Raw genomic sequence first — 25,845 nt, forward strand, 5'->3', positions numbered from 1 at the left:
ATGAAACACTAAAGGATGGTGGTAGAAGTCATAGTCATTAGCGCGGCTCAGCGAAAAAAATAGTAACACTCAAAAACCACTGGAATGGGTTCGGACGTGGGCACTAAGGGAAGGAAACGCTAAAGGATTCTAGTAGAAGTCTTAGTCATGACCATGACTCAGCGAAAATGAGAATGACTCAGCGAAAAAAGAATAACACTCAAAAACCAATGAATGGGTTCGGATGTGGTACTAAGTGAAGGAAAAGGCTAAAGGTTCATGGTCGAAGTCATAGTCATGAACATTACTAAGACTTTCGTCTTAAGGTCTCTTAGGTGTAGCTAGAGACTCCTGAGGACTCATGGCACGAATGTCATGACTTGTGTGTCATGTAGGTTGTGAAATAGCCGCCTATGTCTTTGTGCTCTCATGGTCATTTCGTTAACTTGGTAGGTTCCCCGTACACTCCTTCGCATAACATCGATTCTATGTAGTGGTTCCCGTGTTTAACAAATTTTTAACACAGAAAGCAGGCAATGGATCGAGTCTAAGCCGAAATCTGTTGTTCCATTTCATATTGAAGCCTCGTGTACATTGAAATGTATGTGATAGATCTAGCACAATTCTCCATTGGCATCTCCCTGTCATTTGTCGTACCACCTGTAGATTGTGTAGAGACACTATAGGGAGTCGCCTGATAGATTTTACGAGCCCTGCAAGCTTGCCAGGAGTGCTGAATTGAAATCTAAGATCATTAAGGGTCACGCAATGATTATGCTCGGTAATTTCTCGGGAACACCGGCAGTGCAAGTAAGTATATCACAATTGCGAAGACAACACAGTGCGTCTAATCTTCTGAAAACATTGAAGATATTCATCATGTTCCGTCAGCATGTAGCCTAATGCTTTACTCGTGTATCAAGGAATTTTTGTCTCTCCATGCGTTACAGATAGCTTCGAAACTAATTATTATGTAGTTCAGTTGTTTTTATAACACAATAGCATACCCGGCTTCCTTTTCGGTTCGAATCACATGGAACGCCGTCGGGCACGCCAATTAGGTAATAATCCTTGGCGTCTTCGCAGCGTATCTTGCAGTCTACGATGCCATAGTTCTGCAAAACATTTGAGTTTCGAAACAGTGATGAGTTACAGTATACCAATGGCCTGAATTTCTTCCCTGCCTGCATAAAGAACGAGTCTTCTTACCTTATTGTACCGCATGTCGGGTATATTTGAGTAGCATCTTCTGCAGTAGTCATTGCCCGAAATGTACTGGCCGGGGAGACCTGGACGTTTGATAGGTTTACGTTGCCTTTTCTCGAGACATCTCCACGCAGGTTGTCTAGAGAACGGAAACAAAGAAATCAGATGGTTCGTCAACGTCGAACATTTTACGCTCGGTAGTTTCGTTTTAAATATAGCTGCAGCGCCATGATCACGAAGCGACAATTACTAATGCCATATTAACAAGCCGACAAGCCAAGTTGCTTCTCTCCCGAAGGACGGTTGGTGATGCCTATGCTGCTGGCTTTTTTTTTTTTTTGTAGCTTAAGACGCTGCATTAGCCTCCGTCCACAGAGAGTATAGTCTCAACGCTTTAAGTTCGGAGAGTACAAGTTTCTCTTTCAGAGAGCCTTCGAACGTGAAATATTTGTTCGCGTAGCTCTTACATGGGTTTACGTTGTGAAGAGGTCTCCGCTAAGCTAGGGTAATTTCGAAAACCCCCACTCATTTTATTTAGTCACCTAAGGTAAATGTTTAAGTAGATAACTAACGTACCTTTGTTAGCTACGTATAACTGCGCAAAGTACACCTTATATAAATGTTGTTGCTCTGGGCACTCGAGTGATTGCACTACAGCCATCATGCTTTACATTGATGGAATTTCTAAGTTTTGGTGGCAACTTGATGAGAAAGCTCCCTGCAGAATCAATTTTAAGGTTGGCTTAGTTGGAAGCGGTAACTGAATTTGTTGTACTGTTCTGAAAATGTATAAAATATGAGCAACAGCAGATGACTGAGAGAAAACAGTAACAGAGCGACGCTGTTATACGCCGTAAAACGCGTGTCATTGATAGAAGCTCCCGAGGCGCGTTTTGTGGCGCATTGTTTGTGTCCTTCATAATCCCGCAAGGGAAAATGGCACCTTAAGAGCCGCGCCGCATATTTGCATGACGAACGCGTCGCTCAGGCACCAGGGGGGACCTGGCATACAGATCAGCTCATTTAAGCTATAAAACATGTTGAATTAGAAGACAGGAGATGACCAACCTTGCAGAAACGGGCCGCAGCACCACATTGTATGCTGTTGTGTGTGCGGAAATGTGTGCGACAAACACATCTCATTTGGTCAGCTATAAAATACGCGCACTCAATTATTTTAATTTCATCGTATGCGACAGGGCTAACGCACGAAATCTGTCAAAGCATTGGCTTGCAAGTGAGAAATTCTTTTAAGTCATGCGTCTGTGGCTGATTGGTTTGAGTATAGAGCCTCTCTGCTCGGGATATCTGGTTTCAAAGCGAGCAGTGAAACGTTTATTTATTTAGTTATATTTTTTACACGGGGTGCTCAAAGCTAATAATGCTAATTTTATTAGAAACGCCATGCTAGGTACGCAAAATGTGCGTGCACAGGTAGTTTATCTACTTCGGTGGACACACTATTTGCGAACGAAGAGACATCACAGGGATAAATAAGAAAAAGCTTTCTAAGGAGCCTTTCTAATTAAACTTTCTAAACACTATCAAGATTATGGTAATTGTTTCTATTTGAAACGATAAGAAAATCGTATTTAAAAAAAAATACAAGAACTTCCTTTTGATTCCCCTGGAGCGCTTCTACTCGTAGAATATTCACTATCAAATTTTACTTCTCAGACAAATAATTTCACATTCATATTCATTTTCATTACCCGTCTGCTGGTACATTTGTAGCAAAAAGGCTGGAGGTTCGGACTAAAAGCCACAGACGGCTTGACGGGATCTGTACTTGGTTATTGCACTTGAACATAGGCGAAAAAAAATGCTCGTACACTACAAAGATACAATTACACACTTATACTTGCAAAATACAACACCAGTATTCTAAAGAATAACACTAAACATACATGCTTTCGTTTACAACATACAAATTTGAAGAGAAAAAGAGAGTAACATTAAAACAGCATTACACGAGGCAATGCCTATGGCTTAGAAGTGTAGGCGATCATTTGGTGTACAGAAGAGTAGGCGAACTAAATTCGAATTACTTGTTGACCATAGTTAGTACGAGCCCTTCACGAAAACGAAAGTCTGCTTCCGCTCGTATTGACGATAGTCAATATTTCTGCCCAGTTGGCAAGTTTCCACAAGTACAAGTTCTTTGTTTCAAGGCCTTTGTTTGTAACTTGTTATTTCTGTTTTCGGGTGGCGGGACCTCCGACATTATTTCTTCTATTTCGTCATTTTTTAGTGGCGTGACCTGCAGTGGCTGACCCTACTCTGTATGACCTGTAGTGTGTGTGTTCTGCTTAATTCTGTGAACTTTCTCATATTGCTCTTTCTTTCCTCTTATTCCTCTTCTTTCCCACTATTTCCTATTCTCCTTTTGCATGTCTGTGTCTCCTTCTTTCTGAAGAGTAAGCAGGCGTTGACGTCCTTTCGGTGGCAGTTGCCAGCCTGCGCCTCACCTTCCCTTTCCTACCTAATGTATATGTGTTTTCAAAACAAATAATAATAATAATAATAATAATAATAATAATAATAATAATAATAATAATAATAATAATAATAATAATAATAATAATAATCAGCAAAGAATTGCACAGGGCGACACAAGGTATTGCGCTTAGGTTTTTGCAGATCGGTTTGGTGCGCGCATCGTACGGAGCATTGACATTGAAACGGAGAGCCCCTTTGTAAGCTAGAAAACCTCATCATTTTGGAAAACGTTATAGGTGAACATAGAAACAGCACAGTTTTGAGACGTAAAGCAAAATATATAAGTTTCACATTCTCAGGCAAAAGAAAACGTGTGCGCGATGGCGTGCTGACCATGCAAGGAAAGCTTAAACAAGCAGAATCACACTGCAAATACCGAGCGATACTTTTATGGAAATTATACCAAGACATCTAAGAGCCGGAACTACCTCAATATCAAATGAACCAGGAAAAAGCGTCGAGTCAACGTTCACTTCATTGTTTTCATTCGAAATAAAACATTTGGTTTTAGAGTTAGCGATTTACTCCCACTTCAGGTAGTCAATCTAGCGTGTACGGTCTTGGCTGAGGGGCATTCCTCTCGGCGGCGGGGATCTCCAAGGAGCCTCACACGGGCTGCTCGTGACATGAGCCACACTCCCTCTTCGCTTTTTAAGCAATGACCTGTCCCTAGCCAGCCGCCGTTCTCCTCATCCTCTGCGAATATCCGCTGGTTCGACGGGAACTTGATGGTAAGCCTTCACCAGGTCGATCTTGGAGAATATGGCTGCTCCATGCAGTGGTGCAAAGAAATGTGCAATGTGCGTAAGTGGGTAACGGTCCGGAGCAGTAGCGTTTTGAGCATACGCCAGTCTCCAGACGACGCCTTTGGCACCATGTGCACTGGAAATGCGTAAGGGCTTGAGGAATGCCGCACGATCCTGAGTTCGAGCATGTGTTTAAGCTCGCCGCGTGCTGTCTTGCAGCGATCAGGTGGTAAGCGACGAGCTCAAGCGTGGAAGGGCAGGCCGGTTGTAATGTTATGGTGAGTGACGTCATGTTTGACTGGCAAAAGGAAGTTGGCCAGTCGAAGAAGGCATGCGAATTGCTCGAGAAGTTTCATGTAGACTGACTTCGGCAAGGCGCTGTTGACCGCCGGAAGTGGCACTCGCGGGGCTAAACCAAGCACAGAAAGGTTTGTTCAAAGGTGTGTTGAACTCTTCCAAATTATCTTGATGGAATGACATAGACGGTATGATGACGACGCTGACGATGATGGAATGATGCCGTGATGAGGACGGCTGGCATGATAAGGACTGGGCGACAAAGTTGGAATGACGACCATGCAACGGCCAGGACGGCATCCCGACGACGGTATAACAACCAATGCAAGACTATGACTGTATGACGACGACGACATAACAACGGCGGCGGTATACCTCGTTCGGCGCACTGCTGCACTCCCGCTTAGCGCCAGCGTAGCCTTAGAAAGCCGGCGAGCATTCAAGTATCGGGAAGAAACGTATTAAAGGGGCCCTCAACCACCCCTCGGACTTGGTGAAAAAACATAGTCCGCGGGCAGCATACTTCACCTCTGCCGCGGTTCGACCCAATATTGGGCTATCTTCGGGAGCGGCCCACGTTCTTCGTCTACCGACATCGATCTGCTGGAAACAAGCTATATGCAACTTCGCTGTAAAAATATTATCGTAGTAGCAGTAGCTTATCGCATTTCTTGCATTCATCCACAAAAAGGGCGCAATCTGTTTTCTAGGTATTTGACAATGACAGACAAAGACCTGCAACGACATATTTAACAAAAATGAAAATTGCTTCTTTTTATGGTGCAAAACGTTGAATTCGAGAGTGCATGTTGCAAGTGCACAGAAATGGTAGCTGTATAGCAGGCGTTTTGTAAAATGTATCTTCAGAGATACATTGACGTTAAAACAACATCGAGGATTTAGAGCGTAAAACAATTGAATTTGCTTTTGTGTCCACAAACACACTGGCGCCGTTCAACGTTAAGGGCTATGGTAGAGATGTTATGCTTAATGGTTAACGATTGTATAGATGTTGGGCTTAAATACCTTAGCAAGTTCATTATATCAGAGATGCAACATGGCGAAAACTTGTACTGGTTCTTATTTTTTTTCTCGTAGCTCATCATATAACCATCTTGCCAAGAGCAGCTCGCAGAACCTTTGTGTCCGGGCAACTCTGACACTCCTGCGTCTCCATCGTGAACGCAACCTAGGCTGCAAAATAAAAATGTACGTAATTTTATTTTATGTGCACCCAGATCAGCTGAACTGGTTAGCGCATATGTTAGACACACTAATAAGATTCGCAGCATGGTACGTCTTGAATGAAATTTCGAAAAGCTAGGTAGTCACTGTTGTAGTGACGTATAATTTGTAATAGCTGTAATTAAAGAAAACCTCTACTGTCTCAAGTATATTTTTTCGCACCTGGGGTCGCACTCGTTAGCGCTCTTTATTATATAAGCAGTAGTGAATAGACGGATATATCATGTTTCATAACGCACACTAATTTTTACCGGTAGGTTACTGCTGAGGTTATCCACAGATGCCTCATATGTCAGTAACTCAGAGTTAGGCCACGGAGGCTGTCAATTCCTTTTCTGTCAAAAGAACACTGGCATCAACACATTTGTTCAAATAAACAGCAGATGCCTGATCTTTGATGACACAAACGAAATGGCGTACAGGTGTCTCAATATCTTGAGGAGAAGCTTTCATCTACTCTTGTTAGCCACAAAATTGCCCGCCGTGCATATAAATATGCTTATCATTAGTCTCAGGAGAAGCACCATATATCTCCGTGGGCATCGTGACTCGGTGGGGTAGACGTCCCAAACTACGCATCCACTTCTTTCGGTGTTCAAGATAGTTGTTAGCAGTATAGGGCCTCCATAAAAAATGCATGTGAATGCAGGTGTCAGTTTTTTGTGAATAGAAATAAACATTTAATGAGGCTGCAAGTGTCATACGATGAAAGCAAACGTGGCTGTGTACATAGTCATTAGTTCTATATGATGTAATTAACACCGCTTCGCTACGATCTCAAGTGCGTTCAATTCGCATGTCGTTTGTAAAATTAAATATACACCTTTTTGCAGTGCTGTGAAGCAATACATGTATTTATTGCCATCTGAGAGCATACTTGTGTCACAACAGCAGGAGTGAAGATAATACAGCATATCGACATTGAGTTAATTATGAAGACGTCTGTGCATGAGCACCTAACCACATAGCCAGCAATTAAGGCTTTCACTTGGTGGGATTTCGGTTACACAGTTTTTGATGGCGAAATATTTGTTGCAAACTGGGTCAGAGCGCAGGAGGAATCATCGAAATGTACACCCTTGCAAACTTTTAACCAGAACACGGGAGTGTCGACCGCACATGTCAGCGCCTTATAACGACGATAAGCGGTGAGAACAGCAGTAATAAGCAGAAGAGCGAGAAGCAATGTCCAGATCGAATGTCATCTGCTACGTAGCTCGCTTCAGGAGTGCTCACCCCCTGCTTTAGTTATAAATGGTTCTAAATGATGCACTACCGTGCACGGCCACAAATAGCCAGGTCACACAGCTACAACTATTCGCAATCATTGCTTCTGCTATTTTTTTAAGGAAAATGCTTCGCGCGTGCTCATAAATCTTCTTTTTTCAATCTTTAGTCTCTGGTGGATGCGCAGGCCCCTGCAAAATAAAGAAACAACTAAAAGCGCATCGCAGAAGAACGATCCTATAGTACACCTGTTTCCACACCAACTTAAAATAACTTACTACACCGGTTTCACAAATATGGCTGTGCAGATAACGCTAACGGGGTGGGTATACTCGTTTTGGGAACAGCGTAGCAGACAATGCTCATACGGAGTAGTGCTTCGTGCGCTTGCGCATACTGTCACCTATTTGGCCGCTTCTCGCCGTTATCAGGCGCAGACGTGGCCGTGCGATCGACGCTCGCGGGTTCTGGATTAAAAAAAGCCGGCAGATCCCACGCCCGGTGGGAATCGATGCTATGTGAAGCAGTGTGCGGGGAGCCTACCAAGTTAACGAAACGACCATGAGAGCACCAAGACGTAGGCGGCTGTTTCATGACCTACATGACACGCATAGTCATGTCATGAGTCCTCGGGAGTCCCTTTAGCTACACCTAAGAGATATTAAAGCGAAAGCCATAGTCATACTCATGACTATGAACCTTCATACTTTTCCTTCACTTAGTTCCCACGTCCGAAACCATTTCAGTGGTTTTTGAGTGTTAATCTTTTTTGTTGGGTCATTGTGGTGACCTACATGACACGCATGTCATGACATTGATTTCATGACCTATCGCTTATGTTCGTCATACACTCCTGTCATACTATGCCAATTTTGGTACCTACGAAGTTGACGAAACGACCATGAGAGCACCAGGACGTAGGCGGCTGTTTCATGACCTACGTAACACACATGTCATGACATTCATTCATGTCATGACATATCATTTATGTTCGTCATATACTCTTGTCATAGTATGCCAATTTTGGTACATACCAAGTTAACGAAACGACCATGAGAGCACAAAGACGTAGGCGGCTAGATAGATAGACAGATAGATTGATAGATAGATAGATAGATAGATAGATAGATAGATAGATAGATAGATAGATACTGTCAAAGTAGGAAATGTTCGCCAAGAAATGCTTTGCATTTAAAATGGCGAAGGTGTTGCCTAAGACGGTACTGCCGAAGAACGAAAATGTTGCACCTAAGTCGCAGCGTACGGGTGCTCTCAGGTAGCGCCGCCTAGAGCATCTTTCAAACAAGTTTATTGTAAGTGACTGCTGCACATTGTGGTGAAATAGTCGTCAGCTTTTTTTTTTTTTTTTTTGCACCACTCTACCCATCCCATCATCATTTATAGGGAGATCTCACAATTTCCTGGCGTGTATAGTGTTACCAAGGCTTATCTCCTTCCCGCCTTTTGCAGGCGCTTGACTTTTATTGTTAATTGTTATCAATTCTAACTCTACCATCTCTATGCGTCTTAGGAGCTGCTCGTTCGTACGTAAACAAATGGCTATTTGTGCCTTTATAAAGGCTAAAGAAATTCAAACTTCAAGGCTTACGAGTGTCCAATTTCGTGTGCAAACACCGATACACCATAGTAGCTCCCAGGAGGGTCTTCACTCATGCCTACTTTGCTCGCTTGGCAAAAACCTCCAATATACGTATACCCTGGTAACAAAAACAAAAGAAAAAAAAACGCGAACACAAATTGACATTTCTTTTTTAACACACAAGAAATGATAACAGGTTTAAGCAGCTTGATAGACGAAATGCTTTATACTCTCAAGCTCTTGCGTAAGCCTACCAAAAATATTGCACACAACCACAAAAGCTGCCTGTACAAGAAAGTAACCAGAATTTTCTCCCCGTATGCTTTAGTAAAACAAAGTGCTTAAAGCTACGTTGGACGTACGCGCGAACAATCCAGTGTGTCGCCTTAAAGATACGGCGGAATGGCAGATTCATAAGGAGAACGCTCTTCCGCAACCGCATTCGGTGAATCTTCGCACTACCTTCAAAATATAGCTGGTCAAAATATGCGCAGAGCTGCTTATCATATACGTATACCTTCTAGTCATCAGATATGCGAGCTAGTAATCTGCACAAACAAGGGTGAGGAGTACGTACCATAGCACATTTCGGACGCCAGTCAGTGCTAGCGCGGCGGAGGGCTCGGTATTCTAAAGAGGTGATTAGAGACCGCTCTAGGCATTAAATAGGCAATAGGACAAGAAGTTAAGAAAAACGTGCGTAAAGCGCACAAGAGTCGGCCTTCTAAATGCCGAAATTAACAAGAATGTTGTGGCAGACGCCCAAACAGTTTTGGGACAGTGGTTATATAGGACATCTGGAAAAACGAACTGGCATAATGTCTCTGGTAGCCCTGCCGCGGTCGAGGGTTCTATTCCCAGTCGGAACCCAATTTTCAGTTGCAGTTAAGGATGACCCACACGTTTACATGGCTAAGTTACTGGTAGATTTTTTCCGTTTCTCTCTTTCTCTTTCGCACGTGTCTCTGATGTGGCGACACAGTTGCGTCATTTAGGTCTCATAATGGCAAATGACAACAAAAACAGCGCATCCTCACGGCGGGTCGACAGCCAGACGCTGTCAGACCCCCGACTTTGCGTCGGTGTCAAGTTCGTTGTAAGCACTAGCCACTTCTAACATCCAAGAATGGTCACCAAAAATTACATTACTTAGTTTAAGAGGTCATGCTCAAGGCTTCGTTTGCTTAGTCTAAAGAGTACAACGTTATGGCATATTTGAATAAACCCTTTGGAGAACATAATGGAAATGAATTATTAAGATATAAATGATTTTTATGCACGACGTTTAAGAGCTCTAAAAGCGACGAACTGTGAAGAATCTTTTGTATAATTCGGGTAGGACAAGTACACTTGTTAAGCTTGCACGCGAGTACAACCAGTAAAATTCGTGTTCTAATAACGCAAAAGGGTGGTTTGACACAAGTAAGTGAACATGGATAGTAAGACGTATGTGTTGAAGTAAACTACAGCAGGTGCTGGTTAATGACAAGGGAATATAACTCACTGGTGATGTATAGATTAAAGATATTACTGCGGAAGAAGTTCTCTATTTTCTCTTCATACAGCTTATTAGATGCATCAAGTTATATAGAAATATTTTCTCAAGTTGGTTAGCTCAGAAGCTCAGGCGGAGGTGTTTAAATCCGGATGCTTGTGCCGCTTCATTGAAACTATCCTCCGTGATGCCCCCCAAATTTTCTTGATCACTGAAGCAATATTGAAATGGTAATTCTCATTCACGACAAACAGTTAGGTGCTACATGCGACTTCCTTCACAAGAACATAAGAAACTTAAAGCGCCTTCCTGGTTTATAAGTGATCTATCTGAGCAGTTTTACAGATAAATGGATTCAGTTGATTGGGCGCGTAGGTAAACAAGAAACTTCTGATACTTATTGTTTGCATAGGTGGTAACGTGGCTGATCAAAATTTCGCTTAGGGGTGTTCAATGCAGCTACGTAGGGCGTTCAACGCTATTGGGTAGGCTTTGCAAAGTGACAGAGTGGGTCACTCGTTCCCACCGTTATAAATGTTTGTTGCTGTTGTAAGACAGGCACTCTGTATGGCTACTTTATGAAGGTGCCTGCGGGTTTCAAGACATAATACGAGTTGGAATAGTATTAGAATTAAAATCTTTATTGTAATCTAATGTAGGTCCACAGCAGGATGGAGGCGTATACCTGCAACCTACCTGACACTTAATACCTGCAAATTTTTTAATAACATCACAGCGCACAGTTCTCAGTGGCCACCGAATGCAATCCTCTTCTCTTGGCGTCAGTCCTTTAACTTCATTAGGCCATCGGTTACCCGCCGTACGAATTACATGGTCAGCTCAAGATCGCTTCTTCCTCTTTATATCGCCTAGAACATCAGCTGCACCCATTTGCTCACTAATCAGCGCCCCGTTATTCTGGCATTTTAACCTTATACGTATCGCATTTAGAACGTAGCTCATAAGCGCGCGTTCCTGCAGCGAGGTCAGCGTCGGCGTAACGAAGCGAACGAGCACAGCGAATGATGAAAGAGCGAACGCGGAGCGCAGCGGCTGATGAAAGACGGTGATAGTGAAGAGAGCTCGAGGAGGAAAGCGGAGGAGGGTGCAGCGGCACAATGAGACAGAAAGCGCAGGAGGAGGGTATGGCGAAAGCGTGATAAGAAAAGCGTAATGCTGCGCCAGACAGACTCTGCGGCGACGATGGCTACGGGATGGCGCCAGAGTAGTGCGTGTGGTCTGGGAGGTCTGTCTGCGGCGGCTGCCGTGAATCGCGCCCATGCGTCACTCACGCGCTGCCTCTCGCGATCTACCGACTAGCGGGACAGTCGCACCACACTTTACTCCGTTTTCATTGTGCTGCACGAGACAGATTGTCCGTGCCAGCCAATTTATCGCGAAATGAACACACGTACAGAGCTGCGCTCAAATTTCGCACTAGGCTGTATCGTAATCGTCGGTGAACTTTTTGTTCCACCGCTCGTTTGCGTAGTTCTTAGCTTCTCCTCAAGCCTTTTCTTTCCGTTTCCGTTCCGCTCCACATGATAGCACCAAATAATGCAATTATTGTACACTTTTCTTTACAAAGGACAGCGGCAACCCGTCAGGCATTACTCGGTTGCGCATGCCCTACGCGCTCCAACCCATTTTATTGCGACAGCAATTATATGGACACTCCAAGCGCATTTCTACCGTCGCCGTCGTCGTGAGGTTCTGTATGAAGTCCAAGGTCGACAAAATCGTCGCCACGCGTCGTATCCTGTATGTATGAGTGAAAGGGTGTGAGGGTGAGCCGGCAATCGCTGCTCAATCTCGCGCACGCAAGGAAACGAAGCGAGCAGGAAGCGCGCCGTCTTCCGTTGCGCGCAACGCTCCGGGGTGAGGGCGGGGTTCTATTCCGGGCGGCCACGAAAACACAGCGCGTGGTGGACTGTGTCCCCGACGCAGATGGGTTTCAAGATAAGGCGGCTCGTACGGGCGGCGTATTTCCAATTGCTAGTAGATACAGCATTCGACCACTGGCGCCACGCTGCGCCGCTCGCGCGTACCATGTTTCTAGCCGCCACCGTTGGAACGGAGGAGGCGTTGACGGAGAAAACGCTGGGCTGGTGGTGACTAGCCTGCTGTTGGGATCGGTGGTATTATAAACGCATCACTGTTTTGATGATCCAAATATAATCTCACTATCAGGGAGGGAGCAGTCTACCTGACTGGAGCAGTATTTCTTTATTTGGGGTAGCGTAGCAACACCCCAACCACCACCGTTTCGCGTGAGCGCCCGGCACCACGGCTGCCGCCGTGGCACCGGGGTTCAAGCGACCGCGCTGGCAAACAGAGAGGAAAAAAAAGAAAAGAGTGATATTAACAAAAAATTCTATCCAGGGCGGGATTCGAACCCGCGTACGCATAATCCTGAAGCGAGCGCCGTAACCAATCAGCCATACAGCCACGCTTCCAAGGTGAGCATTCATGCGAACCATATGATTGCGTTCGAGCGCCCTCGGCGAAAGAAACCACCTATAAACGCGGTACGCGCGAGCGGAGCAGCGTGGCGCCAGCGGTCGAGCGCTGTATCTACTAGCAATTGGAGTGTTATCTACTAGCAATTGGAGCCGCCTGGGCCGCAAGGAGTAGGACGCGCCCTCCCCCCATCCCTATCATCCCGCCGGCGCCTCGCGTCCCGGGGGGCCCGAAGATCCATTCGCTTTCTGCAGCGCTTCTCGCCTCCAGCGTTTTGACAGCGATTGTCCGCGGTCATCGAGTGAGATGTATGCGTTCATGTTTACTTGTGTGCGCGTGACACCATGCTTGTTCATTGAGTTAGTGTGCATATGTTTACAAGTTTATACAAGTTTACTTTGCGCTTTTATGAATACTGAATCACAAAAGCAAGCATCCTATAGTGCCGTTAGTTTGAGTTAGTTCTTGCATTTCACAACGTTGCAACCGACCATAGCAACTTCGGCCCTACCAAGTCAAATCTGAAGCCGAAAATCGAAATGGCGCTTGGCCTATCGAAGCCTTTCCAACGCCGACCTGAGGAAATTTACCAAATACAACCTTGCAGGAGCGTGTAGTTTAAATTTATGTATAAATTATATTTTACGTGGTAGAGACTGTTTCAAGTACTTCAATTAGACAGCACTGCGCAAGCTATGGGCCGTGGGTATTTATTTCTCAGTCAAATGAGTTCTGGTGAGTGCATTAGATAACGAATGACATTAATGCAAATGACTTTGGGTTTGCACGTGTGGCATCACGTCAATGGCATTAAAATTTAAAACATTAGCAAGTTAATGTCATTTTCGTTGCCCGTGTGGCACAGGTATAAAGTATTTTTCTAAAGCAGTGCACATACCTTTATGACATTTCTTGCTTTTAAAGGGAAAAAGGAAAGCTCCAGTAACATCATGAAGGGGATTTTGAATTATTGCGGCAAAGTGTTTCAGAACGATTATTAAATATCATCTCAGAAGCGCCATTGTTACCTTTCAACTATGTAACTCAACAATAAAGAAGGGTGACGTTATTTTCTAAGCTGCACCTGATAATGCTTTTAAAGTGGACACAATTATGTAATATGCAACACTCTGAGATATACCACAAATTTATTAAAAGAACCCTTGTCAAACCTTCGTAAACAATTTAAGACTTCCACATAAGCGGTAATTTTATATAACCCATTCGTCCGTTTGAACTACTTGCCAAATTATGTCAAGAACGATGGAGATGTAATGCTGAGCACGAGATAACGGGTGGGAGTACTTCTCGCAGATCCAGCGTCAGCGCGCCAATGAGAGTGCAATGCTAAAATGATGATGATAATTTCTTCGGGAATATTCTAGAACACCAAAGGTGGTAAAAGTAATCTGGAATACCCCAGTAAAGCGTAATTCATGGCTTAAGCATTGATTAAATTTGTATCCGTTAATCAACATAGATCACTATAAACTATCGTTTTTATTTCGAGTTACAAGCTCGCTTTTCCGAAACAAATTACGAAGAGCACACTTTTAAGTACACGTACCTCCGACCCAAGTCTGGAGTTGTCCGTTTTCATAGAAGGTCATGTCTAGCCTGGAAAAAAATACAGTTATTTGATAATTTGTAACCGAATTCCGAATGTCGCTGTAATTCGCTTTCTGCTTTTTTGCTTTAAAAGAGCAAACAAACATTTTATAGAAGCTATGCTATTGTGACGAAATGAGTGTAAATCATGCTTTCGTGCTCTCTAAACCTGGATGTCAACTATTTATTCAGTTTTTTTCTTCCATTGGAAACTGACGCTGTCTTGTAACTTATTTTATTCGAATTGAGAGACGAGGTACAATCTTCCGGCGAGAACACCAGTTTTCTTGCATAAACTGAAAATCAAAAACGTGATAATTCTGATAGCTTACCCGGTGATGAGAAATGTCAAGTCAGTGGAAACGAACTCAGCTTTTGATTGATAATATGAATTGAATTGTGCAAGTGTCTCTACGTCTAAAATTTGATACCGGTTCTGCCCTGCATAAACGAGATATTGCTCAACCTGTAAGAAAAAATAAGTTATGCTCACAAAAATTACCAACAATCAAACTGCAATCACCCATAACGTCGCGCTCACCTTTCTTGACATAGTAATCGCTGCAATTCGGAGCTGTATCCTGGGTGACTTGTTCAACGCATATCTGACATTTACCTGGTGAGACAAAACGGTTTCTTTAGATATAAAGTACGTCATCGCCATCTTCATCATGTGCCTATTACATTCCCACTACAATACGAAGGCAACTTCCAGTGATATAATATTAACCTCCAATTACATCAAATGACCCCGTCGTGTTGAGGTCACATCCGCTGTACTTTTTTATGATATTAAATGGAGCTTATTCAAAGATGGGCTGACAAGGGCACATGGAACAAAGTGCTGAGGAGTGAGGGTCACGTATGGCGTCGAGCCGCACGCGATTCCAGCAGAAAGGTTTGAGGTTAAATTGTGAGCTGGACCGATTGCATTGTTGGCTCTATTGTTTCGTTCTTTAAGGCTAACCTGTCATTTTTTAAAAATATACGTAGTCTCTCATCTCACTAACTCTCATAAACTCTCATTTTGCGTTTATGGAGTGGATGACTAACCACAAAGTTCACAGCTTTGGCTCCAAAGATTGATGGTTGAAGAGCTAATTTAGCTGAATAAATGCTACTAAACTTGAGCCATTCCAATCTCTCAAGGCGGATAACCAGCGAAGCTGCTCAGCACACGACACATAGGTGACACAGAATGGGGAGGCTGCGTATAGTCTGGGCTGTCGAGTAGGAACGCTCCTACGATGAGCGACGGCAGGAACAGAGACCAGAATGCAATCGTCGCCGGGAGTGCGCACTGCACGCGGCCTCGCCATTACGAAGAGAGAAGTGAAATTAAAAATCGAGAATGACACCTTGTTTTATAGACACGCGTGGTGGTGCCACCGCCCCGGGAGAGTGACAGGAAACTAGACACGCAAGCGGTTGGAACGCCGACAGAGAGAGGGTGGCGCGAACGTAGACAGGGCCGATGTGAGTCGGTCTCTTGAGCTAAGATCCGATCGTAGTTTGTGTTGTTATCCTTGTTCCTGGGATTCCTTTGGGTCCCAGGTGGGACAAGGGTAGTTCAAGGGAGCGTTACAGGTCACGGAGCCCCCCACCCAGAGTCCACAGAGTAGTTTGGAGTAGAGTCTACAGTAGTTTTGGTGTCAGCCGCAGTTACTTGCGGCGCCGAAGTGTATGCCCGTAAATGCCGGTTGACCAAGGTTCGGAGCTTCTGACTACTCGCTTTTCGCGGTTGCAGTGGAAAGAATGAGACAATGTCTGTAATCGACATACAAACAAGCTCTAATACAAAGCACAGGGCACCTTTGGGAGACAACTTAGTTTCAGCTGTTCATGTTTTGTCTGCGTACCTGGGTGAAAATGAGCCAAGGGAAGTACATTTGTATTGAAGTACCATGGGCTTCATGAAAGCATGATACGAAATATTATCACAGTCCCGTCGAGTGCATCTGTGGAGCGCCTTTTCAGAGCAGGGAGTCGCCTTATCATCAACCGAGGCAAGCTTTCCGACGAAAACTTGTAAAAGCGACTCATCTTGCGCGCTAATAAAGCAATACACCGTTTTGTTGTACTTCCTTTCGAACAACACAAGAAAATATATCTTGGAAGTATACTCTACTCAAATACTTTTGTGAATTAGGTATTCGGTACTCTACTGAAATACTTTTCCGAATTGAGTATTTTGTACGCTACTCAAATACGTTTTCGCGCAATGCTCATTTACCTAAATACATTTTTGAAGTATCTTGTACAAGGCTGGGGAGCCGGACTTCCAGCAGTGCTCTCGTGTATCGCAATTACCTTAACCATCTCGTTACTTTAGGCTTCCTTATCTTGATTATATGGCGCAACCTATTGGCGAGCATTCCCCGAAGCGTCATCAAAACATAGTTAATCGAGTGAACAGCTACTATTGTACTGATGTCATTGTAATTACTTTTTGAATATTATTCAGATAAATGCATTTTTATGGGACGTACTTTCAGCTGAGCGGTTGATGAGCACGCTGCGGGCTCATTATATGCTCATTTTAAATAATTGCATTGTGGACATGCATTGTGATGCACTGAAAATAACGTGCTTAGGTTGTATGTTCAAGGCTATGTTTCTTTCTTCAAGATTTGACACTTGTAATTCCTGTGCATGTGCTCAATATCAGACTTAATAATGTTTTTTTGTATTTACGGCCGTCCGTTTTTTTTGCAATATTCTGTCGCTAAATCCCATTGTACCATATATGAAAAAGAAACCTCATAATTTTATTGTGAATGTGAGATTTTGCTTTTACAAATAAATAATTCAGCGCGCTTACACGTCAAAGAAGGGTATTTTGTATGGTTTGCACGTACTGAGTACAGATGACGACGAGAGGAAACACGGAAAAGAGGGAGCGCCGAGATGCAGGCGTCGAGATGCCGCAACACGTGACGCAAACTCTAGATCTAGCGACACCACTTCGTGCTACGGTGGCTGCCAGTATGTGTAAGCCTGCTGTGGCTTCAAAAGCCGCCTAAACCATGTCAACATTCAATGCCACATTTGTTGTTTTACAGTGGGCCCCCGTGCCAAACGGCCCAACGACGTTTGGTTATTTGATAACCCTGACAAGATCATTGATTTTAAGCCCAGAATTGCTTTTGACAGTGGTAACGCTGGTACCGTTGCTTCTTCAAAAATTACTTTAACCACGTCCCATTTATTGCACCTCAAAGTGTTCTAATATAATTAACTATTGCTGCATTGCGCTTCCCCTTCATCCTCAGATGATCTTTTGAATCTTCCAGTAGGTTCTTTGTTTGTTTATCTATGCACTTACGTATTTACATTGCTTGACTGGTATCTGGTATTGCTTGACTGGTATCCCCCGCATGCGCAATCACCCCCCCCCCCCCCCCCCCCCTGGGAGGGCATGCGGGGGATGCATACGGGGGATAGAGATCACCAGTTTCGCTGTAAAAAAGACGATCACAAGAGCTGACATATGACGAACATATTCCAACTCGCCCAGTTTTCGCTATGTGTAACGCTATCATTATCAGCCTATATTTAAGCCCACTGCAGGACGAAGGTGTCTCCATGCGATCTCCCATCACCCCTGTATTGCGCTGGCTGATTCCAACTTGCGTCTGCGAATTTCCTACCTTCATCACCCCTACCGAGTTTTCTGCCGTCCTCGACTGCGCTTCCCTTCTCTTGGTATCCATTATGTAACTCTAATGGTCCACCACTTATCCATCCTACGCATTGCATGGCCTGCACATCTCCATTTCTCTCTCTTAATGTCAGCTAGTATATATGTGTAACCCTATATTACCAGTTATATCTGACACATGTTCCTGCATGCAGCAGCGGCATGACAGCATTGGCTGCACTCTATGCAACTGCACATGCGACTCGTTGATACTGCCGCCGCTGCCGCTCGAAAACCATAGTGTAACTACCCGTTATAGCTTTCCCGCAAAATAGCACCTACCGCTGGAAAAACTGCAATACTTACGGCGTTGAAGAAAATTGCGAAGTAGACAATGACATCAGCCTTCTTGAATCCAAACGCTTTAGCGTGGGCGTAGTCTTGCACTATGTGTATTTCGGGGTAGTATGTATTGCGTGTGCTTCTCTCCTCTAAAAGAATGAATTGCTTTTTTATAATTCCTCAGCCAACATTATGACGCACACGTTTCGCCATAGATAAAGACGCACATTCACACGAAATGTCATGGAAAGGTTGGTTTAATGCAAATGTCCGTAGTTTCCAAGTAGGACACTCACAGATGTCCTTGTGTTACTTCAACATTAACACTTACAACAGTGCTCAATACTTACGATATTGTTCTTGTTACTACTTGAACATTTATTAGTTATCATAATATAATTATTTATTAAAATATGGAGAGCTCACAGGAACGAAAACTGGAGTGAATAGATTTACATGTACTTGAAAAATCTATTCTTGTTAGTGCTTCCCCTAAAGTGAAAACCTCTAACGGAAGCGCTTCATTGTAACCTTTGAATACGTTTGATAACTATCAATCGAATGCTAATTTGGACCAATAATAGTTGATATGATTATGGTATTATGCTATTGCTGCGGCCATGCTGTCAAAAAGTACTCTGAATTATATATACTGGACAAAATTTGATGAAGCAAGGTTTGCATATAAGACGAAGTTGAGATTTCTCATCCTTGGCGAGCACTTATGAAGCAGGCATGCCTTCAATAACACATACAATTCCACCTCTCCCTACATGCGCCATACAGGTGGTCCCATGAGCATTGGTGTAACAGCTGCTCCTTCAGGTTTTTGTCGACTTGCACTACTGCCTTTGAATAGTAACACGGGGTTCCTTGTAGGTCACACCCAGGAATTTTGGACATTGCCCCTTGGGCAATCTCGAACTTCGGTGCAACACACCAGCGCAATTGAAGGGGCAGCACTTTCAAAAACTATATTTCAAAAGTTTGACCTAGTTTAACAAGGTTTCGTTAGCAACGTCGAGAGGGTACTTCTTTCTAATAACACACGCATATATGGTAATTAGTCAGCACTTAGTGTTGCCTTATAGCAGTGCTTTCTTCCTGACCAAAACACTGCTATAAAGCAAAATCGATGTTAGGTGAGTGACGTAAATGCGCATGTTATTAGAAGGACGTACAATATCGACGTTGGTAACTGAAACTTTTTGAAACTCGGCCAATTTCTTAAATGTCATTTTTTTTGTATACGGTCCTACAGTAAGGCTGGCGTATTGCAGTGAATTTCCACAGATTTTCGACAGGGCAATGTCCAAAATTTTTGGGCATGATGTAATTACCATTGGTTCAAAAGCGTGATAGGTTAAAAATGGGCCGTCGTTAAAATGCGCGTGCGATGCATGCAGCACAATTTCGAATTGCTGAGATACCCGCTGGTCGATCGGCCACACAAGATGACACCCTATAAATTGGCACAAGATTGTTTGATCACGTTTATTGTTTTTACAGAAAGCGTAAGCAATCTAGCTAGTGGAACTGAATTTTATACTTGACCTCCAAGGTGCGCACAAGTGATGCAAGCAACAAAATGAGTAAGTTTTAAACTTTGTTTCTTCGGAGTATTTTCCTACAATGCATTCACAAAGTGCAGTGCTTCTGACTGAGCTATCAAAATGGAAATTTGGAAAGAGCACATTGTTCAGGATTTGGTAGACGTATTCTGGTATCTATTTACATCTATAAAAATACAGCCGAAAGCAAAGGTATATTTATGCTCTATGATCCTGTGCTTTCTGTACCTATTTGTACGGTTTCTTCTATCTAGCACCCATTTTTTCCTTGAGGGTTGCGGTAGTTTGGAAATAAAGTCAAAATAATATCTCACCTATAAAAGCCTCGAGCCCACCTGCCGTTGCAGTTATGTTCGCCGGTTCTGTAAAGGAAAATATTTATATGACATAAAAAAACACGTATAGCCCTGCTATATTGCTGTCATGTCATGCTACATAAGCTAAATATGCCAGCAAAAATGAAAAAAATTGTGATACTGACCAAATGAAGTGAATGCGCCATTACAAAAGCACCCGCTAGCCCAAGACAGCCTTGAACAATTTAATACAACAGTTTGTTTGCAGAGATTGTGTGAGTTTTTTTTTTTCGAGGAGGTCACTGTATCGTGACGCCGCGACGCAGAATGTGATCACGTGGGACCAGGACACTACGACGTTCTGACACCCGCTCCGGCTCGCTCGGTCGACTTCTATGCTGCTATTCATCGTACGAGCGGATGCAGTAATATAATGGACGACCGAGCGACCCAGAGCGTGGGTCCAAACCTCGCAATCTCGTGGTATCACCTGACCCAAATTCTCCATCATGAGTTCACAAGAAAGTTCGTAGAAACTGAAGAGATACTTACTGTCAAAAATCTATCGAACTAAGAGACTTGGCTGCTGATTTGAGGCTAGCTGTTATTTTTGCGGGGGGTTGGAGGTCTAGGACCTTCAAAGTATTTTTGAAAATGCAGGTCTAATATGCGGAAATTGAAATCTATGTGAGGCGAAGCTAGTTCTAGTAAAGCGGTTATTTATGTGCTTTGCAACTAACAGCGGTTGTTACAACTAACCGACCACGAAGAAAACCGCTAAACAGGAATGATGGTAATCTTAGATGGTAATCTTAGATGGTAATCTTAGATGGTAATAAGATGGTAATCTTGGTAATCACGTTATAAGCTCACCTCGTCGAGTCACTTTTTTGTGAACAAGGCTTCCGTACGGAAGCCGAAACGTTTGAAGTTATTAAACCATTTCCTTTTTGTTCGGCGTTTGTCTGCTTTCATTTTCATTATAACAGCCATGGGTACGTTTATGTTTACTTTTACTTGGGCAACGAGTTTGTCATGAAATTTTTATGTATATCCCCCGCGATGGTCCCAAATTTATTCTCGTGCATTTTTTACGTCTCTGCATTGGATCGCTCGGACATGACCAAATGATAACCCCAAATTAGGCGGACGTAAAGAGTATCCGTAGTGAGGTCACAAGGACGAATGCGGTGTGCTACTATTGTCAAAGGAAGAATGAGGGTGACAGGTGTTTGCAGAGAAAAGTACGACGCGTATCAAACAGGATTTAGGAATTCTGTACCTCTTTAGTCATGGTGGAGCATACCGATGTTTGAGGATATTCTAAGAACGAGCACACCCTCAGTAGCACATACAAAATTGCTAAGTAAAAAAATCGTAAATGACGCAATTCGTGAGACATTTCACCATTTTACTACCAAACTGACGTTCTACAGAAATATCTGTAGAGCCAACACTTAAAATGTCCAGATTGATGATGAATTATCACTAGTTCCTCTAGCAACGAGTGATGCGCGTTGTTTATTGAACAAAATATGCGGTAAATTGTCCAAGGAAACTTGGTTCATAAATGATGCGCAAAACTCTCAATTATATAATATTGATCCTGGAATAGAATTCAATATTCCGTTTAAAATTAACCGATTGGTTGAAACAACAGTACATAGGCTTCGGCTAGGCACTGCCTATACTAAAGGCTTCCTGTATAGGATAATAAAAACTAATAGTGCTACATGGTAATACGAAGAGGCTGAAAAAGACATAGAAAACCTTCTTCTACACTGTAAAGAACATGATGCTCCCCGTAAGAAGCTTTCAGATAAACTACATGGCTTGGATAGACGATCACTATCCATAGGAAAAAATTTGGGTCCATGGCCGACAGAAAAACTACAAACCATCGCTGCGCGCGCCTTAGTACAATTTTTGGAGGAATCGAAAATATCACAATAAAGCTAAGTCAGGTATTAGTTATTGCTGCCATTGTTATTATTACCAGGCACTCTTGATTACATGTTTATTGTGTCTTCGTGTTCATGTAGCATTTGTGTCTGCGCACAAGACTGGTTTATTTAGAGCAGGGCATTCAAGAGGGACCTAATTCACAAGTGCCCAACATATTCTTTGTGAACTTGGTTTTGAGAACATTTATGCTTTGTGAACTCATGTGTTATGTGGGAACACTTCAGTTTTGCGAGTATTTATGCTATGTGAGCTCTTCTGTAGCGCGATCATTTATTTATATTTCAGTTAAGACTTAGTACGTGAATGTTCGTACATGTGGTTATTAGTCCAGTTTTGTGATTTTTGACAACATTACGAGGACAAATATCATGCAAGAGAAAGGATTAGCCGGCGCCACATATAGGTACCAACCTTCCCTTAAATACATTTAATAAGAAAAAAAGATGTAGGAATCGTCGTGGGACATGCCCATTCTGGAGCCAAGAACGATCATAGATCCGAGGCTCATCGTGAGCTGCTAAATGAAAGAAAACAAAGTAAATCAAAGAATCCGGAAATTGTAAATCACCAATTCATTAAGAGATTGAAGCGCTTTAGAGATGCCTGTAAGGTGGCATTAGATGTTCAGGTTTTATGTGGTAAGATATAATAAATAATATAATTGTTATATGCATACATGGTAGCGGCAGTTGCGGGCAGTTGTGCAATGCCTAAACTCTGCGCTTGTACTTTCAGGAGCCATACCATTGCTTGGGTCGTCTTGGCTCAGGACTTATCAAGTTTTCCAGCACTGATTTCTCGACGCGACGGGCGAGCTTGGGTGGACTGAGCACGTGCTGCAAATTCATCGACGGTCACAGCTGCGGCTGCGTGGAATACAGCTGCGATCTACCTCGAAGGGCATATAAGGAAGCTTCAGCGGCGTCTCGGATAATTTGGCAGCGGCAGTTGCGGCAGTTGTGCAATGCCTTAACTCTGCGCTTTTACTGTCAGGTTGGTTATTTGCACCTTTGTTTCAGCTGTTTCAACTTTATTTAGCCGCAACTGCTGCCATTTTCTTGCCACTTTTATTTTCTTTCATTTTTTATTGCTTGTCCACACGTTTGTTATGTCATGCCTACGTGTCAAGAACTTGCCAAAAAAATTCAACAGCTGGAACGACATTTCAACGATAGGATGGAATCCCTGATGTTAGAAATGGGCTGTAAGATGAAACTGAAATTGAATGACTTTGGTCTGTCTGAAAATGCCTCGCTTCGCGAAAGCATCGACTTTATGAGCAACCTGTCTGATGAGATCAGAGCCAGGCAGGATGGATTGGTGACTTCGAAGAAGTCCTAATTGGCCCGAAATGAAATGCTTGTGAAACGAGCGGCTCATTTGGAGCAATATTCTAGACTTAACAACAATGAAGTTAAAGGAATTCCTCTGACAAAGGGGGAAGATTGCCGAACCATTCTGAAGCGTATGGGCGATGTCATCGAGTGTCCTGTATCTGAAACAGACATTGAGACAGTTCATCGTGTTCCATCCAAATCATCCTATCAACATTAATTGCGCGCTTTGTTTCAAGAGACAAGAAAAATGAATTTGTAAAGAGGGCCCGCAAGGCCCGGCTCCGATGTGAGCCACCTTGGGATTTCTGGCACAAACGACACGGCTGTTTACGTGAACGACCATCTGACAATCAGTAATAAAATGCTGTTTGCCAAGGCACTTGTCCTGAAGAAGGCAAAAAAGTGGCAGTACCTCTGGACTGAAAACAGCCAGATCAAAGCGCGGAAATCTAGCGATAGCAGGATGTTCCGAATTTCAGCCTAATTGGATCTGCGCATATTCACGTAAGAGCACTGTGCTGATTACACGTGCCAGATCGCTTTTTCATCACAATGTCCCTTAGGTATTCTTGTGAACTTCGTTCTTTACTTTGTCACAATAATCCTTCTATTGATTCATTTTAATGCACGCAGTCTACGAAAGAATCACGAGGGGATAAATATTTTTTTATCCTCGCTTGATCATGATTTCTTTTTATTTGTGTTTCCGAAACGTGGCTTTCTAGCGATGACAGTAACAAGTATGGGTTCCATTCTTACAGTCCTGAATACTGTCACCGTTTAAACATTAGGCATGGTGGGGCTGCCATCTTTGGTTCTCCCCGCATCACTTACACTCGCCGAAATGATCTAAACTTTCACGTCGATTGCTGCAAAACGGTATGGCTAGAAACTAACAAGCGCCAAGACGCATGCAGCACAAAATGGTTTGTTCTCGGTTGTGTTTATAGGTCACCAGGTTATAACGTTTCGGATTTCATCTATGCTCTTGATAACGTACTTAACAAACTGCTGTCGGAAAAGAAGAGTGTAACAATTGTGGGAGATGTGAACATCAACCTGCTGGATGTTAATTCTAGCTTTTGTACAGTCTACACTGGCTGTTTCAGTGGCTACGGCCTTTAATCCCTCATCACATCGCCTACAAGATGCGTTGTTGAGGGTTCTCATTCACTAATTGATCATGCTTCAACAAACCTAGTCGTACCCATTTTGGCGGGCGTTGTAAACACGGACCTCACTGATCAATTTCTAATTTTTGCAATCTTCGAAACACGTTTGGCTATCATTGGCACCTCTTACTTCACTACGGTACTCGACAAAGATAAATTGATTTCGATCATTAGCTCCACTGACTGGTCAGATCTCAATTTTATTGAAGACCCTGCAGAGGATCTTAATTTTTTTCTGCAATTTATTCACGAAAGCACTCAGTACTTGCTCTCGAACTGTGCGATGTAAAAATCGATTTAAAAGCCCCAATAATCCTTGAATGACTGATGGGCTGCTGAAGAGCTTGCGGAAAAAAGATAAATTGCATAAGAAGACTAAAAGACAACCATTTAACTGCTCTCGATAAATCGGTACAAAACATACTGCAACGTTCTTATCAGGACTCTCTGACAAGCCAAAAGGTTTACTATGAAACAGCGTTCTTTCAGAATAAGAACAACCCTAAAAAGCAATGGCAGTTGCTGAATGATTTTTTGAACAGTGAGCCGCCTAAGTTTATCTCTGAAATTGTACCCGACGATCTTACTTTTTGTAAGCCTGCTCAGATCGCAAACGCTTTTTGTGATCATTTCGTATTACCTGAGAGAAGCGAACAAACAACTTTTCAGCCTAAAATAGACCACCTGAGCCATTCATTTTTCCTTCATCCTGTCACGCCGCATGAAGCGCTTTCTATTACGCATAATCTTCGCAACAGGAGTCCAGGATTAGATGGTATTGCAGTACGTGCGCCACCTAAAACTAGTCGCTCATGCCATATGCGAGCCCTTAAGCGTAGTAATTAACCTGATTTTTAAATCTGGTGAATTTTCCGCCGCTGCTAAAACGTGAAAATGTTATTCCAGTTTTTAAGAAAGGTAATAAAGAAACAATTTCAAATTACCGTCTAATTTCGATTCTTTCTTTAAGTAAAATAATTGAAATTTTTTTTTCATGAGACTAAGCAAGTATTTGGAAAAATTCAATATATTTAAATCCTGCCAGTTCGGTTTTTGGTCTGGAAGCTCTAATAACTTAGCTCTACTTTGTTTAACTGATTTTATTAAGAATAGTCTTGACAATAATGAATTCGTTGGTCCTGTTTTCTTAGACCTTACTA

At 43.0% G+C, this 25,845-nt stretch overlaps 1 protein-coding gene across 1 annotated transcript in view; it reads right to left on the reverse strand.

The window, feature by feature from the left end:
• The window catches only part of LOC119455485 (venom metalloproteinase antarease-like TtrivMP_A), an 82,458-nt gene that overhangs the window by 12,565 nt on the left and 44,048 nt on the right, over positions 1–25,845 (reverse strand). Inside the window, exons 5-13 of the mRNA XM_037716894.2 lie at positions 20,230–20,277; positions 18,369–18,493; positions 14,904–14,978; positions 14,695–14,828; positions 14,322–14,371; positions 8,809–8,917; positions 5,754–5,921; positions 1,189–1,324; positions 987–1,094 (exon numbers count right to left, since the gene is read on the reverse strand). Of these exons, the coding sequence (XP_037572822.2) occupies positions 987–1,094; positions 1,189–1,324; positions 5,754–5,921; positions 8,809–8,917; positions 14,322–14,371; positions 14,695–14,828; positions 14,904–14,978; positions 18,369–18,493; positions 20,230–20,277 (953 nt within the window). The remainder of the gene's footprint in view (positions 1–986; positions 1,095–1,188; positions 1,325–5,753; positions 5,922–8,808; positions 8,918–14,321; positions 14,372–14,694; positions 14,829–14,903; positions 14,979–18,368; positions 18,494–20,229; positions 20,278–25,845) is intronic.

Source organism: Dermacentor silvarum, chromosome 6 (genome assembly GCF_013339745.2).
Source record: "Dermacentor silvarum isolate Dsil-2018 chromosome 6, BIME_Dsil_1.4, whole genome shotgun sequence".
Classification (NCBI taxonomy): Eukaryota; Metazoa; Arthropoda; class Arachnida; order Ixodida; family Ixodidae; genus Dermacentor; species Dermacentor silvarum.